This window comes from Dama dama, chromosome 24 (assembly GCF_033118175.1).
Source record: "Dama dama isolate Ldn47 chromosome 24, ASM3311817v1, whole genome shotgun sequence".
Classification (NCBI taxonomy): domain Eukaryota; kingdom Metazoa; phylum Chordata; class Mammalia; order Artiodactyla; family Cervidae; genus Dama; species Dama dama.
Window position 1 is genome coordinate 17,370,012 of NC_083704.1, and position 16,485 is coordinate 17,386,496.

General features: G+C 46.2%; 1 protein-coding gene across 2 annotated transcripts in view; it reads left to right on the top strand.

The window, feature by feature from the left end:
- The first annotated feature begins 9,791 nt into the window (after positions 1–9,791).
- XYLB (xylulokinase) overlaps positions 9,792–16,485 on the top strand; it is a 43,472-nt gene continuing 36,778 nt past the window's right edge. For both annotated transcript variants that reach the window (XM_061127804.1, XM_061127805.1), the window contains exons 1-4: positions 9,792–9,905; positions 11,129–11,211; positions 14,165–14,234; positions 15,625–15,705. In XM_061127804.1, coding sequence (XP_060983787.1) covers positions 9,849–9,905; positions 11,129–11,211; positions 14,165–14,234; positions 15,625–15,705 — 291 coding nt within the window. In that variant the 5' untranslated portion in view covers positions 9,792–9,848. The remainder of the gene's footprint in view (positions 9,906–11,128; positions 11,212–14,164; positions 14,235–15,624; positions 15,706–16,485) is intronic.

Genomic DNA, 16,485 nt, shown 5'->3' on the forward strand with positions numbered 1-16,485 from the left:
ATGATCTCGGGTGGGAGCTGAGGGGCTGGATATGGGGCTGTGAATTCTAGGCCTATTCCAACTTGGGTGGCAGGGTCAGTCCTGCTCCAAGGCCAGCCCTGGAGATTTAGACATGGCCCCACCTCTCAGGGAGCTAACATATGATTCATTCCAATAAATGTACCATGTTTTACTTGAGATGACTAGGTCAAAATTCACTGTGTCCAGAGGACCCATGGGCCTAAGCCTGGAGGAGAGCGGTCCTTGATGTCTCTGCTGACCTCTGGGGATAGCGAGGAGTCATCTGATTGGGATGTGGGGGTGGGTCGTGTCTGTGAGGGCCAGGAGTGGGAAAGGGTACCACTCACCTCCATGCTGCCCACATTCTTTAGCTCAGGTGTCCACTGGTGTGGGTGGCTTCCTGCTTCAGGTACAGGCTGGGGACAGATTCCACAGGCCTGCCCCTGTGTGTGTACCCGTCAAGGGAGGGGTAAAGGAATAATGAGAAAGTCTCCCTTTTGTGCCATGGCACAAGGCTTTCTCACGCCGTCTTTCCTTTGCTTTTCCCAAATAAGCACCTCCTGGGATTACCTGTCTCACTCTCATCCCATGGAGAGGGGAGGGCTGTGTCTTCCCTGATGATTCCATCCCGACTGACCTCTGAACTCCACCACCCTTAGGATAATCCTCAAACCCCAGCTCACAGTCCTGGCTGCCATGGAGGTGAGTCTGCCTTCCCAGTCACCGTAGGGGCTCCCCCAGGCGGGGCCCAGGATTCCTTATCCACTGGTCAGACCTAGAAACATTTGGGACAGGCCCTGGGCTCCACTCTCTCTCTGCTCCCTGGGCGAGTTTATTTGGAAGATCATTATCAGTTTGCAGGGAGGTGCTAACTCCCCAGAGATTCTGTGGGAAGGAAGGAGTGTTTTCATGGGACCTCAGGGTCTCCCAGGCAGGGGCTGGAGTGCAGGGCAGCAGGGCACCCAAACTTCAGGACAGTAAGAAGCTGGTGTCCAGGACTCCATCTTAAAATACCATTTTCCTTTTTTTTTTAAATTAAAGTATAGTTGATTTATGTACAATGTGGTGCTAATTTCTGCCATAGAGCAAAGTAACTCAGTTATACACATATACAAATTCTTTTTTTTTTTAAATATTTTTCTCCATTATGGTTTATCCCAGGATGTTGGATGTAGTTTCCTCTGCTATACACTAGAGCCTTGTTGTTTATCCATTCTAAATGTATAAAGATATCATTTTCTGATTTCTCTATTCTTTACCCAGTTTCCCAGGATTGCCTCCAAAGAGGGGTTTGAAAAGCCCAGGAAAAAAGATCTCACGAAGTTTCTGCTTACAGGACGACAGGATATTTTAAAGGCCTCCCTTCCTCCTTCTGGGAGAGGCCTGTCTGTGAGCTGTGATGGCCCACACATTTCCTCTGTTTAAATGCCTCATCTCACATTACTTTGCTGGAAGGATTCAGCCAGTGCTGCAGGGAACAGGAGGAAGACATGGGTCTGGACACTGATGGGGCAGAGTTGAAAGAGCTTGTGGCCACAGATGTGATTGGCAGAAGATCAACACCCCTACCTCACTCAGATATTCCTTAGGTGGCCAGGGTTTGTCAATCACTTGCAGACAGGACCTAGTTTGCTTATCTGTTATCGTTGTTGTTTAGTTGTTAAGTAGTGTCTGACTTTTTTGTGACCCCATAGACTGTAGCCCCACTAGGCTCCTCTGTGTGATAAGATTTCTCAGGCAAGAATACTGCAGGGCATTATCATTTCCTTCTCCAGGGAATCTTCCCGACCCAGGGGTCGAATCCGTGCCTCCTACATTGCAGGCAGATTCTTTACCTCTGAACCATTAGGGAAGCCCATTTGTTTATCTAATCAATGGCTAATATTACCTAGAGTTTGGCATTGTATATTTTAACAGGCCATAGGCTAGCCACTAGCCGGATACGGCCGTTGAGGGCTTGAAATGTAGGTCGTTGGAGCTGAGATGTGGGCACGCCCGTAGGCCCAGGTCAGACTGTGTTTTTATCCTGAGGGCAGTGAGGAGCTTCTGCCGGCTTTTAGGCAGTGGACGCAGAGTCAGTTTTGCCTTCCACAAGGGTCACCCTGGTGGCTGTAGGGTGATATATCCATACAGTAGAATGTTTTCTGGCCAAACAAGGAATGAAGTACTTATATGCACTACTGTTACCCAGCAAAGGACTCATGTGTCTGCAGTGTAGAAGGCCAAACTCTGACACTGGATGTTAGCAGCAAAGTCATGGTTTATTGCAGAGTACCAAGAAAGGGAGTGGGGGACACATTTCCAATCCATTCCAAATTTGAATTGGAGGTATTTTTAAAAGGGAAGAACTAGGAAGCTGAGATTAGTCATTGTCTTGTATAATTTCTGTGATATTTTAAAAATCATAGTTTCAAGGAGTCATGAGTTTTCCAGTTTCCAGTTCTCTGATCAAGAAGATGGTCCATGGCTCAGGGGCCTGTGAACTCATCTTGCCCTGGAGATGTAACTTGAGTTTGTACATTAGATATCTACAACAGCAATTTTAGTACATAGATGATGTTATCATGTTATAAACAGTAGCCGTTTTAGTCATCAGATACTTCTAGTTGATTAGTGTTCAGTGAGCATAGGATTAAGGTCAGAGGGGACAAGAAAAGGAATAATGGTTTAGATAGAGAGGTTAATCATAAAGCAGATAAGGGAACTCCGTTTTAGGAGGCTCAGCTTCACTACAGTGTGAATGAGTCTTGAAAAAGTATGCTGAGTATAGTAAACCAGTCAGAAGAGGTCACAGAGGTTGTATGGTTCTATTTAATTTAAATGTCCTAAATAGGCAAAGTAGATTAGTGGTTGCCAGTGTTTGGGGAGAATGGGAAAGAATGAACAATGGGATTTCTTTGGGGGTTTATGAAAGTGTCCTAAAATTGGTTGGCAATGGTTGCACAATTCTGTGAACACACTCAAAGCCACTGATCGAGTACTCTAAACAGATTGTGTGGTATGTGACTTATGTATCAATGAGAATGTTAAAAAGAGAGATTAGCAGAAGGCAGAGTAACGAAGGAGCAGAGAGCGGGGTGCTTACTTGACGCAGTTAGAAGGGTGCATTGTACAGCATTTCTGGAGGGGAGTTTGGGAAGATGTACAGATATTGATATTTAGACTCTGTCTACCCTTTGACTCAGGAATCCTCCCCTGACTTACCCAAAGGAGGAGATACGAAGACATGTGTACACAAGGATGTTCATTGCAGCTTTGTTACGTTAAAATACATAATTTGGGGAAAATACAATTTGAGGGGATTTCCCTGGTAATCTGGTGGCTATGATTCCACACTCCCAAGGGAGGGGGCCCAGGTTTGATCCCTGGTTAGGAAACTAGATCCCACAGGTTGCAAATGAGAGTTCACATGCTGCAGCTAAAGATCTCACGTGCCGCAATGAAGAATGAAGACCCTGTGTGCTGCAGCTAAGACCTGGCACAGCCAAATAAATACATTTTAAAAAAATTTCCATTTTTTTTGGCAGGGGGGTGGGGGCGTGAAGTTTACAGGATCTTAGTTCCCCAACTAAGGACGGAACTCATGTCCCGATCAGTTGAAGAGTGGAATTCTAACCACTGGACTGCCAGGGAAGTCCCAATTTTTTTTAAAAACAAACTTTAAGTCATTACTAAGAGATGCTACTGTTCAGATTATATAGTCAATACAATTTATTAAAGCTCTATATTTACAGACATGAAAAGCTGTCCATGACATAATGTTTAGAGAAGTGGGCAGTTTAACAGTGGGACTTCAGCAGTTATGTAAAATTCAGGCATTTCTTTATACATAGAGGGAAGTTCATCAAAAGGCTGTGTATCTTTCAGAGCCCCTGATTTATGGAGTGTATTAGTTTTCTGGGGCTGCTGAGAAAAGTACCACCAAGTGGGTGGTTTAAAAATAGAGATTTGCTTTTTCACAGTTCTAGAGGTTACAATCCAAAAATTAAGATTATGGTGGGGTACTTTGGCCAGCTGATGTGAAGAACTGACTCATTTGAAAAGACCCTGATGCGGGGAATGATTGAAGGCAGGAGAAGGGGATGACAGAGGATGAGATGGTTAGATGGCATCGCTGACTCAATAGACATGAGTTTGCGTAAGCTCCGGGAGTTGGTGATAGACAGGGAAGCCTGGCGTACTGCAGTCCATGGGGTTGCAAAGAGTCAGACACGACTGAGCAACTGAACTGAACTGAATGTTCTCTTTGGAGAATCTAGGAAAGAATCTTTCTGTGCCTTTTCTAGCTTTGGGTAGTTGCCAGCAGTCCTTGAGTGTGTGTCTGTGTGTGTGTCTAAATTTCTCTTTTCCTATGGGGATACCAGTGACTGGATTAGGGCCCACCCAGTACAAAGTCATTTAAATTTGATTACATCTTCAAAGACCTTATATCCAAATAAGGTCACATTCACAGGTACGGGGAATTAGAACTTGAACATACATTTGGGGAATACACAATTCTGCTCACTATGTATGCTTAGTCGCTTAGTCATGTCCGAGTCTTTGCCACCCCATGGTCTGTAGTCCACCAGGCTTCTCTGTCCTTGGGGATTTTCCAGGCAAGAATACTGGAGTGGGTTGCCATGCCCTCCTCCAGGGGGCCTTTCCAATTCAGGGATCAAACCCAGGTCTCCCTCATTGAAAGCAGATTCTTTACCCTCTGAGCCACCAGGGAAGCCCAAGAATACTGAAGTGGGTAGCCTATCCGTTCTCCAGGGGATCTTCCCCACCCAGGAATTGAACCAGAGTCTCTTGCATTCATTGCAGGCAGATTCTTTACCATCTGAGCTACCATGGAAGCCCCTCTGCTCACTATATGATGTTCATTAGTTTCTTTTCACTCTTTAAAATTTTTTTTTTATTTATTTTTGGCTGCGCTGGGTCTTCGTTGCTACTCGGGCTTTCTCTAGTTGTAGCAAGCTGGAGCTACTCTAGTTGTGGTGAGCGAGCTTCTCATGGTGGAGTTTTCTCTTGTTGCGGAGCACAGGTTCTAGAGTGGGCGGGCTTTAGTAGCTGCAATACTTGGTCTCATGGGCTCTAGAATGCGGGTCGGTAGTTGTGGTGCACAGGCTTCGTTGCTCTCTTCACTCCTTAATGAAAGCATGCAAGAATATACATTTATCTTTTGAGTATGTGTATCCCCAAAGTTCTGAAAAGGATGTTTTCCTTTTCCTGGGTTCTAAACAGTGTGTTGTATTTTGACTTCCTCTTTGACTCAGTAATTATTTAAGAGAATAAGTTAAAAGTACTAAGAAGCCTGAGAGCCAACCCATTACTGCTATTTTGTTTGCTTGTTTTCTTTTTCTTTATTCTTTTAGTCTAAAAGTTAAAAGCTCAACAATACAGAGTAAATTCAAATGCAGAAGTCACTCCCTAACCACCAGTTTCTAAGTCCCACTCCAGCAGCTAATTGTTAATAACTTAGAGGGGCTTCCCTAATGGAAAGTGGCTAAAACTCTGTGCTCCCAATGCAGGGGGCCCAGTTTGATCCCTGGTCAGGGAACTAGATCCCACATTCCACAAGTAAAAGTTTGCATGCCGCAACTAAGACCCAGTGCAGCCAAATAAATATTTGAGTCAGTCTTTGACGGAAAATAAACTCATTAAAAAAAAACAAAACTTGAAGTATATATTTCCAGACCTTCCTTTCATGTATACAGAACTACAGGGTTTAATTATCTGCTTTAAACACTCCTGGAACAGGAGAAATTGAGATTCCCAGGGATAAGAGCAGTAAAATCAGGAAAATTCAAGAGAAGAACACCAACATTTAGTTTTCCTAAATCAAATTCACTGCTGAGGTTAGTACAAACGCAGAAAGAGCAGGAGCTTTTCTCCTCAAAGCTCTTTAGAATCAAAGTCCATCAAACTTTTCTCCAGATGTAGACACAAAATAGCTTTAAAAAAAATCTGAATCTCAGCTGCTTGAGTTACTTATTTAACTAGAGGCAGGACCCACCCCTCACGCTCAGACTTGGATAAACAAATCTGTATGACGTTAGACCTGCTAAGGGCTATAGTTCAAAACATTTATTTTCACTCATAACAGCATCCCACTGATCTTACAACAATTTTGTACTACCTTTGAGATAGAACAGAAAGAAGAATTATTTAATTTCTGACATATCTCAAGATGAAATCTATAAGATTTCAGACAGGTATAATAAATGATTGAATATGAAAGTCACTCAGTCGTGTCCAACTCTTTGTAACCTCATGGACTATAGCATGCTTGACTCCTCTGTCCATGGAATTCTCCAGGCCAGAATACTGGAGTGGGTAGCTGTTCCCTTCTCCAGGGTATCTTCCCAACCCAGGGGTCAAACCCAGGTATCCCACATTGCAGGCATATTCTTTATCATCTGAGCCACCAGGGAAGCCCTAAATTGGTGAATCTGAATTATAATTGATTTTTTAAAAACTTTTATTTTTTGGCCACATCATGCGGCTTGCAGGATCTTAGTTCCCCAACCCAGGGCCATGGCAGTGAAAAGTGCCAAGTCCTAACCACTGGATCACCAGAGAAGTGCCTGAATTATCTATTCCATTTCCCAATTTCTGATTACTTTTGATTCAGTGATTTTATCTTTGTGTTAAAAGTGGAAGGGATAGGTATATATATACTATATATAAAGCTTTATATATAGTGTGTGTGTGTGTATATATATATATATATATATATATATATATATATATATATAGCTTTATATATATAAAGCTACCAGTATACTCCTAACTTTTCACTCTTAAAACTACTTATTTAGAAGGATGTATATATGCCTGAATGGTTTCAGTAGAATCAGTACTAATGAACACAGCTTGAGGTAGGTTGGATAAAAACAACTAGTCTGCTATTATTACACAAACAGAATAAAATATATTGGAATTTAAAAACAGTGCATTTTTATCCAGAAAGCATATTTCTTCAGAGTTTTTCTCAAAGAAAGAGGTTAACTTTGAGAAAAATTCATGTTGTGGCTGCAGACTTTAAAGAATGAAGAGATAGTTCAGGGGTGTTTCATTGGTGAACAGAGTATAGAAACTGAATTTATGTTTGTCTCCCTTTTCCTATTTTACAACCAGTTCTCATTATTATATCTACTAAATGAAATGTTTTTCTTTTTCTGAAAAGCTTACATCTAGTGCTTACCCTCAGATAGATTAGTTTTCACTGACTTGTGTGTCAAGATGTAATATATTCAGTTAACAAACACCTAGATTGAAGGAAAACTTGATTCAGTCAAAGACCTTGTTCAGTTCAGTCACTCAGTCATGTCCGACTCTTTGTGACCCCACGGACTGCAGCACACCAGGCTTCTCTGTCCATCACCAACTCCTGGAGCTTGCTCAAACTCATGTCCATCGAGTCGATGATACTGTCCTACCATCTCATCCTCTGTCGTCCCCTTCTCCTCCTGCCTTTAATCTTTCCCAGCATCAGGGTCTTTTCAAATGAGTCACTTCTTCACATCAGGTGGCCAAAGTATTGGAGCTTCAGCTTCAGCATCAGTGCTTCCAATGAACACCCAGGACTGATCTACTTTAGGATGGACTGGTTGGATCTCCTTGCTGTCCAAGGGACTCTCAAGAGTCTTCTCCAGCACCACAGTTCAAAAGCATCAATTCTTCGGCGCTCAGCTTTTTTTATAGCTCAACTCTCACATCCGTACATGACTACTGGAAAAACCAGTAGCTTTGACTAGACAGACCTTTGTTGGCAAAGTAATGTCTCTGCTTTTTAATATGCTGTTTAGGTTGACCATAGACCTTACTAAGGGAAGAAAATGTAGGCTAATATCTTTGTAGAAAATGTCAGAAAGTAGCTTTGTGGCTTGAAGGTGCAGAAACACTTCTTAAACAAAATCAATATGGAGAAAAACTGACAGATTTTATTACATTCAAATTAAATTTTTCCAGCCCATAAAGGGCAAGCTGGACCAAGTTAGCAGATAAATGACATATTGGGAGAAGATAATTGCAATACCTAAGACCAATTGGAAACTTACATCTTGAAGTATAAGAAACTCCTGCAAATCCTTAAAATAAGACAAAAATTCCCAATTTGAAAAATGGGCAAAGGGAATAAGCAGGGGATTCACTGAATGGGAAATCCTAAATGGCTAGTGAGTGTATATGAAGAGAAGCTCAAATGCATCAATAATGAGAGAAATGCAAATTAAAGCAAGAACGAGAAACCACTCCTCACCTATTACACTGGCAAAATAAAAAAGGCTATAAATGCCAGGTACTATATATAGGATGGAGAAGTTCAGGTACCCTTGGGCATTCCAGGTGGGAGTGTTGACCAGTATAGCGATTCTGAGAAGTAATCCAGCACTCTGATCATACGAGTTAGGCACACATAGTATAAACCCTACTCTTGGATATTACCCACCCCCCCAAAAAAAAATTCCCTCCCAGAGGCCATAGAACCATGGATGAGGATGTTTCAACCTGTGCTACTTGCATCAGTGGGGAACTGGAGTCCACCCCAGTGTCCCTGAGGGGCAGCTTGCGCAGCAAAACCTGGGGTCAGTGCACTAATGAACACGATAGAGCTGTTTCAAGCAACCAAGTGGATCAGGGGTTCCCACACACTTTACGCTTCATGGCATCCTTCAGAATCTTAGTTTTGTCATGTGCTCCTTGGCCAAAAGAACAGGTTAATGGTTCTGTTTATTAAGTATCAACAGTTAGACCCAAATGGCTTCATATACACTTGTGTCCTAACAATTTAAAAGCTCTTTGAAGAAATTAGTGCACATAAGTAGGGAGAGAAAATAATTTCATTTCCTTCTTAAACAAGCATAATTACTCACTAAGGGGATGTGTGTGCCTGATGGGTGTTGCACAACTCTTCAAAGATTAGGATCAGACTGAAAACCACTGCCCTTATTTTTTCACTTTAATTTTCCTGCAGTACTTGTTTATCACCATGACTGCTTAATCATCGCGATTTGCTGATCACTGTGACACAGTTGTGCAAAGATATGATGCTTTATCCTAGAAAAGAATCTAGCAAATCCAGTGTTAGAACAGTTGACTGCCTAGCAGTCGACAGTCAACGACTTACCAGTGCCCTTGGAGACTGACAAAGGTTGAGATGAGTATCCCTGTGTTTCCCTCCAAAAGTAAAAATATCCCGCTGCACCCCTGTGGGTTCCCTGCACCTTCCCAGAGCACCTGGGTGCATGGTTTGGGAACCAGAGAATACATATGAGTCAACTGTAAAAACAGTGCTGAATTTTTAAAAGTACTTCAAATCTAACGCCTACGGAATTTCCTGGTGGTCCAGGGATTGGGACTCTTCGCTTTCAGCACAGATTCAGTCCCTGGGTCCATCTCCTTGTGTCCCCTAACTCAGCACCATGAGCGGACAGCTGCTCCAGCACCCGAGAGACGAACTTGGAGGTCCCAGACTCCGGGCTCTCAGAGTGACAGGTAGGAATAAGCCGGCCTAAGGATGAATCCTTTGGTCCAGGCGTCCTCCAAGAGAAGGCAGGCCGCGACAAGGCCGGGTCCGCGCAGGGAGCACATTTGGATGCGAGGCGGGGCGACGTGGGGTTGGAGGGAGCGGGCTGCGGGTCGATCGCCCAGGTGCGAAAAGCAGGCGATGCCGAGCTGCGGCGCGTCCTCACCTCGTTCACCAGCAGGTGGCGCCAGAGCGCAAGGCGGCGGGGGCCCCGGGTCCGGGAGGTGGGCCGGGCGGGGCGAGGGGCGGGCCCGGCGTGTCTGCGCGTTGGAGCGCGGCGACAGTCCGGCGGCGGGAAGGACTGACGGAGCCGTGCGCCGCCGGCTCCTCCGCGGCCATGGCCGAGCGCGCCGCTCGCCGCTGCTGCCTGGGCTGGGACTTCAGCACGCAGCAGGTATCGGCGCGGGTCCGAGCGCGGGCCCGGGTGGGCCGCTTCCTCCGCGACGCCGGGCGGGCTGGCGGGGACCCCGGCACCCGGAACCCTGGGCCGTGCTGCGAGCGCTTCCTTCTCGGGCTTCCCCGGGGACCCAGCACCTCCACCAGGCCTGTACCCCGGCTCTCCCAGAAAGGGGGCCCTCCACCCCCACTCCTTCAAGGGATCCGTGGGCACGTGGCAGGGAAATGCCCGGGGAACCGCAAAGGCTCGCGCGCCTCCTTGAGCACAGGTTGCCAGGGACCCGAAGGAACTCAGCTCCTTTAAACAGAGGGCCAGACAGACGGGCAGACACGCAGGCGGAGCCAGTGACCGGGAACCAGATCACCGCTTGAAGCTTTTTTTTAAGTGAAATGGGCACGATGTACACCTGAACTTTGTCCCGCCCGTGACAGCCCTTGGATGGCACCAGCGTGCCCAGGTCAGCCTGCCCGACTGTGCTGCTCCCAGAGTCAAGCACCCAGGCAGGCAGAGTCAAGATTTGCTTTCCAGTTTGGGGTATCAAGGAGCTCGTTCTCCTTAACTTAGGACATGGTCGCAGTTAAAGACAAACCCCTCTCCACAGATGGGTTAGGGGAGCAAGGCTGTGGTCAATCCCCGACCAGAAACTCCTGGGAGGACCTTAGATAAGTCAGGTTGTCTTGCTAGGCCTGTTTCCCCATCTGTCCAGTAAAGGAGTTGTACCCTTGAGTTTGGAGGTCTGCTCCGTTGGGACATGTATCTCTGGTCCTTGATCATGGCCTTTGGGAACAAACCGGGGACCTTGCCTGGTCTTTTAGATCCCTGCAGGCGTGGACACCCCAGAGACGTCTCCAAACCCTGCCTCCCATTCCTTTCCTCTAGGACTTTCTCAGACCTTCTTGCCTGGCACAGGAACCAGCTCATCTATGAACATCTACTTCTAGAGGATTTTGGCTTTGGCTGTTTGGGAGGGCAGAAATTCCCTGAGTGTTTCGGGGTGTTTCTGTTTAGCTTCCACTTCTTCATTTTACTAAGTCTTTGGATATGTTGTCAGATGAGGCCTCTTACCCAGATAATTGCAATGATGCACCTCAGCCTCAAGGAGGTCTCCAGACTGAACCACTACTAGGGGGCCGGGATTCACTTGGTGATGTTCATATCCCTGGACCAATATAGAAGCTGAGGAAAAGTCTATCCATTATTTTTAATATTTTACCTTCCAGGTAAAAGTTGTTGCTGTTGATGCAGAGCTGAGTGTCTTCTATGAAGACAGTGTGCATTTTGACAGAGACCTTGTAGAATTTGGGTATGTACCTAGGGTGCCTGTGTGTGTGTAGGGGGTGGTTTGGGGGTTCACCCCAAACCCTTTTTTTTTTTTTTTGCCCCACTGCATGCCACTTGTGGGATGGTTGTTCCTTGACCAGGGATCGAACCTGTGCTCCTTGCAGTGCAAGCATGGAGTCCTAACCACTGGACTGCCATGAATTCCAACTTTTTATATTTATAAACCACACTATTCTGGTTTCCTCAAATTGCAAGAAGGGTGATCTTGACACATCACTCAGCTTCTTTATTTTGTGCCTGGAATGCATTCTCCTGCATTCTTTCCGAATTCTGCACATGGCTTCATATATGTAGTAGGCATCAGCTGACACTTTGTACCAAGCACTGTGCTGCATGCTGGGATTTGATGGTGAAGCAAAAAGAGTCATGGTTCTTGCTCTCCCAGTTCTTCACATTTAGTGGGGAAGATTAATATCAAGCAAAGACTGATTGAATAAAAAAAAAAAAAAAAAAAGAATGTTTTTTTTTTTAATAAACTCAAAGAAGACCATTGATGGACAGGAACTCACTTCTTTAAGTACTTACTGTAAAGAAATGTGATCTAGAGTTGGAAGAGTAGGTTAGAGAATGTTTCTAAGGAGGTAGTGCTTAAGCCAAGATCTGAATGAGTGGGGTTAGCCAGGTGATAGATGGTAGAGAGCTTTCCAGGCAGAAAGAATAGCACATGCAAAGGCCCTGTGGCAAGGAGCACTGCTCATTCATGGAGCTGAAGAAGGCTGAATGACTAGGGAGCAGAGAGGGTGGGTTGGGCCATAGAGGTGGAGGCTGGGTTGGACCATATAGGCCATGGAATGGAGTTTATCTTTATCCTAAAAGCTATGGTCACCCACTGTAGGGCTGTAGGGATTGGGGGAGGGTACAGTGTGAGACGGTTGTTTTTGTTTTTTAAAAAGATCTTTCTGGGTGCAGTGGCAACGCAGATAGGATGTGGCCAAAGTACATGTTGGGAAACCACCGAGGAGGTTTCCAAAGATCATCTGGATGAGAAATGATATTGATTGGGTGAGAGAGAGCTGGGTGGTAAAATTGACAGGTCTTGGTGCAGAATTTTTTATGAGATATGAGGGTGAGGCTTCTGGCTGGCCTTCAGGGTGGATAGTAGACTGTGAAAGAGAATTGGTTTCTGGGAAAAAGATCATGATTTTAGATTTTTGTATTAGTTTAGTAGGGCTTCCAGAACAAAATCCCACAGACTGGGTGGTTTAAACAACAGACTTTTAAATTAATTAATATTTTGGCTGCGTTGAGTCTCTGTGGCTGCGAGAAGGCTTTCTCTAGTTGCGGGGAGTGGGGGTTGCTCTCTGGTTTCCGTGTGCGGGCTTCTTATTGGGGTGACTTCTCTTGTGGAGCACAGGCTCTAGAGGCTCAGTAGTTGTGACACGGGCTTAGTTGCCCCGAGGCGTGTGGAATCTTCCTGCACCAAGGGTTGAACCTGTGTCCCCTGCATTGGCACTGGATTCTTAATGACTGGACCACCAGGGCAATCCAAACAACAGACATTTAGTTCTTACTGTTCTGGAGTCTGGAAGTCCAAGTTCTAAGTGCTGGCAGGGTTGGTTTCCTCTGAGATCTCTCTCATGACTTTCCAGATGCTGCCTTCTTTGCTTCCTCTCACATGGTCATCCTTCTATGTGAGTGCACCCCTGGCATCTCCTGGTTATTTATATCCTTATCTTTTATAAGGACATCAACCATACTGGATTAGGGCCCACCCTGATGACTTCATTGTAACTTACTTACTTCTTTAAAGGTACCATCTCCAAACACAGTCACATTATATGGTACTGGGGCTTGGGACACGGTGAACTTCGAAGGATACAATTCAGTTCATAGCAGTTGTGGATTCATTGATTTTGAGGTGGCTTGGAGTGGTCCTGGTGGAAGTGTCCGTCCATGTCTGTTTTACATAGCACTTCCTCTTTGAAACCTTCCCTTCTGGCCTCTCTGTCTCACTGCCCATCACCTCGTGTTGCCATCTACTTCTTCCCCAGCTCATATGTCTCCTTTGAGCTAAGGTTGGAGGCTCTCTTGCTTTCATATTTTATATTACTACAGGCCACCCCTCTGAGAGTTTTGGTAGTTTGTATCTTTCAAGGAATTGGTCTGTTTCATCTAGCCTATCAAATTTGTGGCCATAGAATTGTTCATGCTGCTGCTGCTAAGTCACTTCAGTCATGTCTGACTCTGTGCAACCCCATAGACAGCAGCCCACCAGGCTCCCCCATCCCTGGGATTCTCCAGGCAAGAACACTGGAGTGGGTTGCCATTTCCTTCTCCAATGCATGAAAGTGAAAAGTGAAAGTGAAGTCGCTCAGTCGTGTCCGACTCTTCACGACCCCATGGACTGCAACCTACTAGGCTCCTCCGTCTATGGGATTTTCCAGGCAAGAGTGCTGGAGTGGGCTGCCATTGCCTTCTCTGACTCGTGCTCTAATTTTTATTAAATTTATTATTTCTTCTCTTCTGCTTGGATTATTGTCCATATTTGAGCTTTTGTTTTTATGTCATTGAATATCTCAGTCTCTCTTTCTGTTGCTTCTTGATTTTGAGTCATCATTTAAAAGGCCTCCTCACTCCAAAATTAGGAAGTGGACTTGGAAGGGCTTCTCATCCAACGCCAAACTTTCCCAACCCCTTTATGCCCACTGCTCCGAGTGACAGCCTTGCAGGGTGAACACCTTATATTTAGAAGGCTTGTTTTTGCTGGTGCTTTCGGAGAATTGCCACCTCTGAGCCACACTGGGCAATTTCCGTTCCTTCTCTCTCCACCTTGCCTGTCATCTTCTCTGTTCAATCTAGAGTTCCCCCACAAGGCTAGGGGTGGTGTGCTTTTCCTTCTGTGGGAGGGATCCAGGATCTGCCACTGCTGGGCCCCCACCTGAGGCTCTGTCCCACATTATCTCTTCTGCTTGTAGGACTCAGGGTGGAGTTCATGTTCACAAGGATGGCCTGACAGTGACCTCTCCGGTCCTGATGTGGGTCCAGGTAAGACACGGATTCCTGTCCCTCTTGTCCCAGCCCGTCTCACCAGCAGACTTGGAAATTTGCTTAGAAGCCTGAAGGTGGCAGCTCATGAGAGTGCTTGTTGAGACCAGGTCCTCCTGGGCAAGTGGAATCTGCACGGTCCAGGGCCAGCCTCGGTCTTCGCTGGTGTCAGGACTCCTGAGCTGAGGAGACACAGAGGGCTTCCAGGTGCTGAAACCAGAGCAGCTGAGAAGTCCTGCCACCTTTAAAATGCCACAGAGCAGACCTCTCCCAGACATTCTGCTTTCAGGCCCTGTGTCCTCCCTTGTACCCTGAGATCCAGACATGGCTCTTCACTCTTCGCTTAGTGCTCAGTCCCCAGACCCTTCCACTCCAGGGGCAGGGGCCCTCAGCATGGTGACTTGTGACCTGCCCAGTCAGGCTTAGATCCGTCCCAAGCCAGGCCTGCCCGCTCAGGACCAGTGAGGAAGCAAGATGCCTGTTGCCAGATCTGGGTTACCTGTGAGGCCACAGGACTAGGGTGTGGACAGCACAGGCCAGTGTGATAGGAGCCGAGGGCTCTCTCATTGAGCACAGGGGACCTGAGACCCTGGAACTGGGGGTCAGACAAAGGTAGCAACTGAATGTCCTCTGCCCACAGGTTTTTCAGTTCTCGGATGCTTAGCTGTGCTGCATGCCATGGGGGATCTAGTTCCGTGACTGGGATTGAACCCAGGGCCCCCTGCACTGGGAGCTCAGAGTCTTAGCCACTGGACCACCAGGAAAGTCTCTGAAGCCTTGTTCTGATGGGAGCTTCAACTTTGCTCTTTGCTTCTCCATTGCAGTGAAGTCATGTCAGTAATATGGTGCACTGAAAATGCAAAGAAGAGAAACAAAAATTTGAGCCATCTGGTTTTGGCTCTTCCCGAATATTTGTGTGCATGCGCAGTCCTGTCCGACTCTTTGCGATCCCGTGGACAGTAGCCCACCAGGCTCCCCTGTTCATGGAATTTCCCAGGCAAGAATACTGGAGTGGGTTGCCATTTCCTCCTCCAGGGGATCTTCCCAACCCAAGGGATTGAACTGGCATCTCCTGCATTGACAGGCGGATTCTTTACCGCTGAGCCACCTGAGAAGCCCTCCGGAATGTTTGGAAGTCACCAATTGGAGAGGCAAAATTTGAGGATTGCTGGTTTCTGGTTCCATTTATTTAAAAAATTTTTAGCATAGCTCACCCTTTTATTTGGTTGATGCCTACTCATTTAATTGAAGTACTCTAGTGCTTCCAAACCCTGAGTCCTCAGTTCCTTCTTTATCTCCACTGACAGGGCAGGCACTTAAAATCCAGGCTTGTGCGTTACCTGGTTCCGTGGTTCAGGACAGTCATGGTGGATTCTGTGTTTCTTCTCAGGCTCTGGATGTCATCTTGGAGAAGATGAAGGCTTCGGGCTTTGACTTCTCTCAAGTCCTCGCCTTGTCTGGGGCAGGCCAGGTTTGTTTGCTCAGCCTCTGTCCGCAACATTAGGGGCGTCTGTCTTGGGCGGCGGCGGTGCAGATGCTGAGGTGATGGCTCCCCTCAAAGGAAGGTGCACGTCTTTGAGGGTCACTGCACATGTTTCGAGGCAGTGCAAATCCCTATAGCTGTTTGACCTTGGAGGATGAAACAGAGGATCTGAGACAGTGCATACAGTTAAATGTTGTACAGAAGAGGACACCGGGTGAGGAGGAACTGGATCCAGGTCCTCCAGGGGATGGAGGAAGCTTTTGACATGAATTTATTATGACTGTTTGAGGGCACACAATGGCTTTTCTCTTTTCTGGAAGTAAAAATAAAGTCAGAAATCATGCTGATAACGATAGCAGTGTAATAATGACAAAGAACATTGAGCGCCAAGTGTATGCCAGGTGCGGTGCTGACCATTTTACCTGCGCTAACTCAGTCTTCCTAACAGTTGTACCAGGAGGTATCGTGCAGTGGTTAGCACAGGGGCTCCAGGTTTGATCCCTAGCTCTGCCATTTGCAAGCAGTGACCTGGGGCACGTTGTCCAGCTTTCTGGTGCCTCCATAGTCTAGTCTGCCATGAGCTCAATGTGAGTGTTAAATAGGTAGGACAGTGTGAAAAAAAACCCCAAGTTTTAGCTACTGTTTTTATTATCATTGCCATTTACATGGGGAAACGGAGGCACTGAGAGGTGATGTCACTTGTCCAAGGTCACGTAGCTGCTAGGAGGGGGAGTGAGGATTCCAGTCCATTGTTATCCTCTGAGTCAC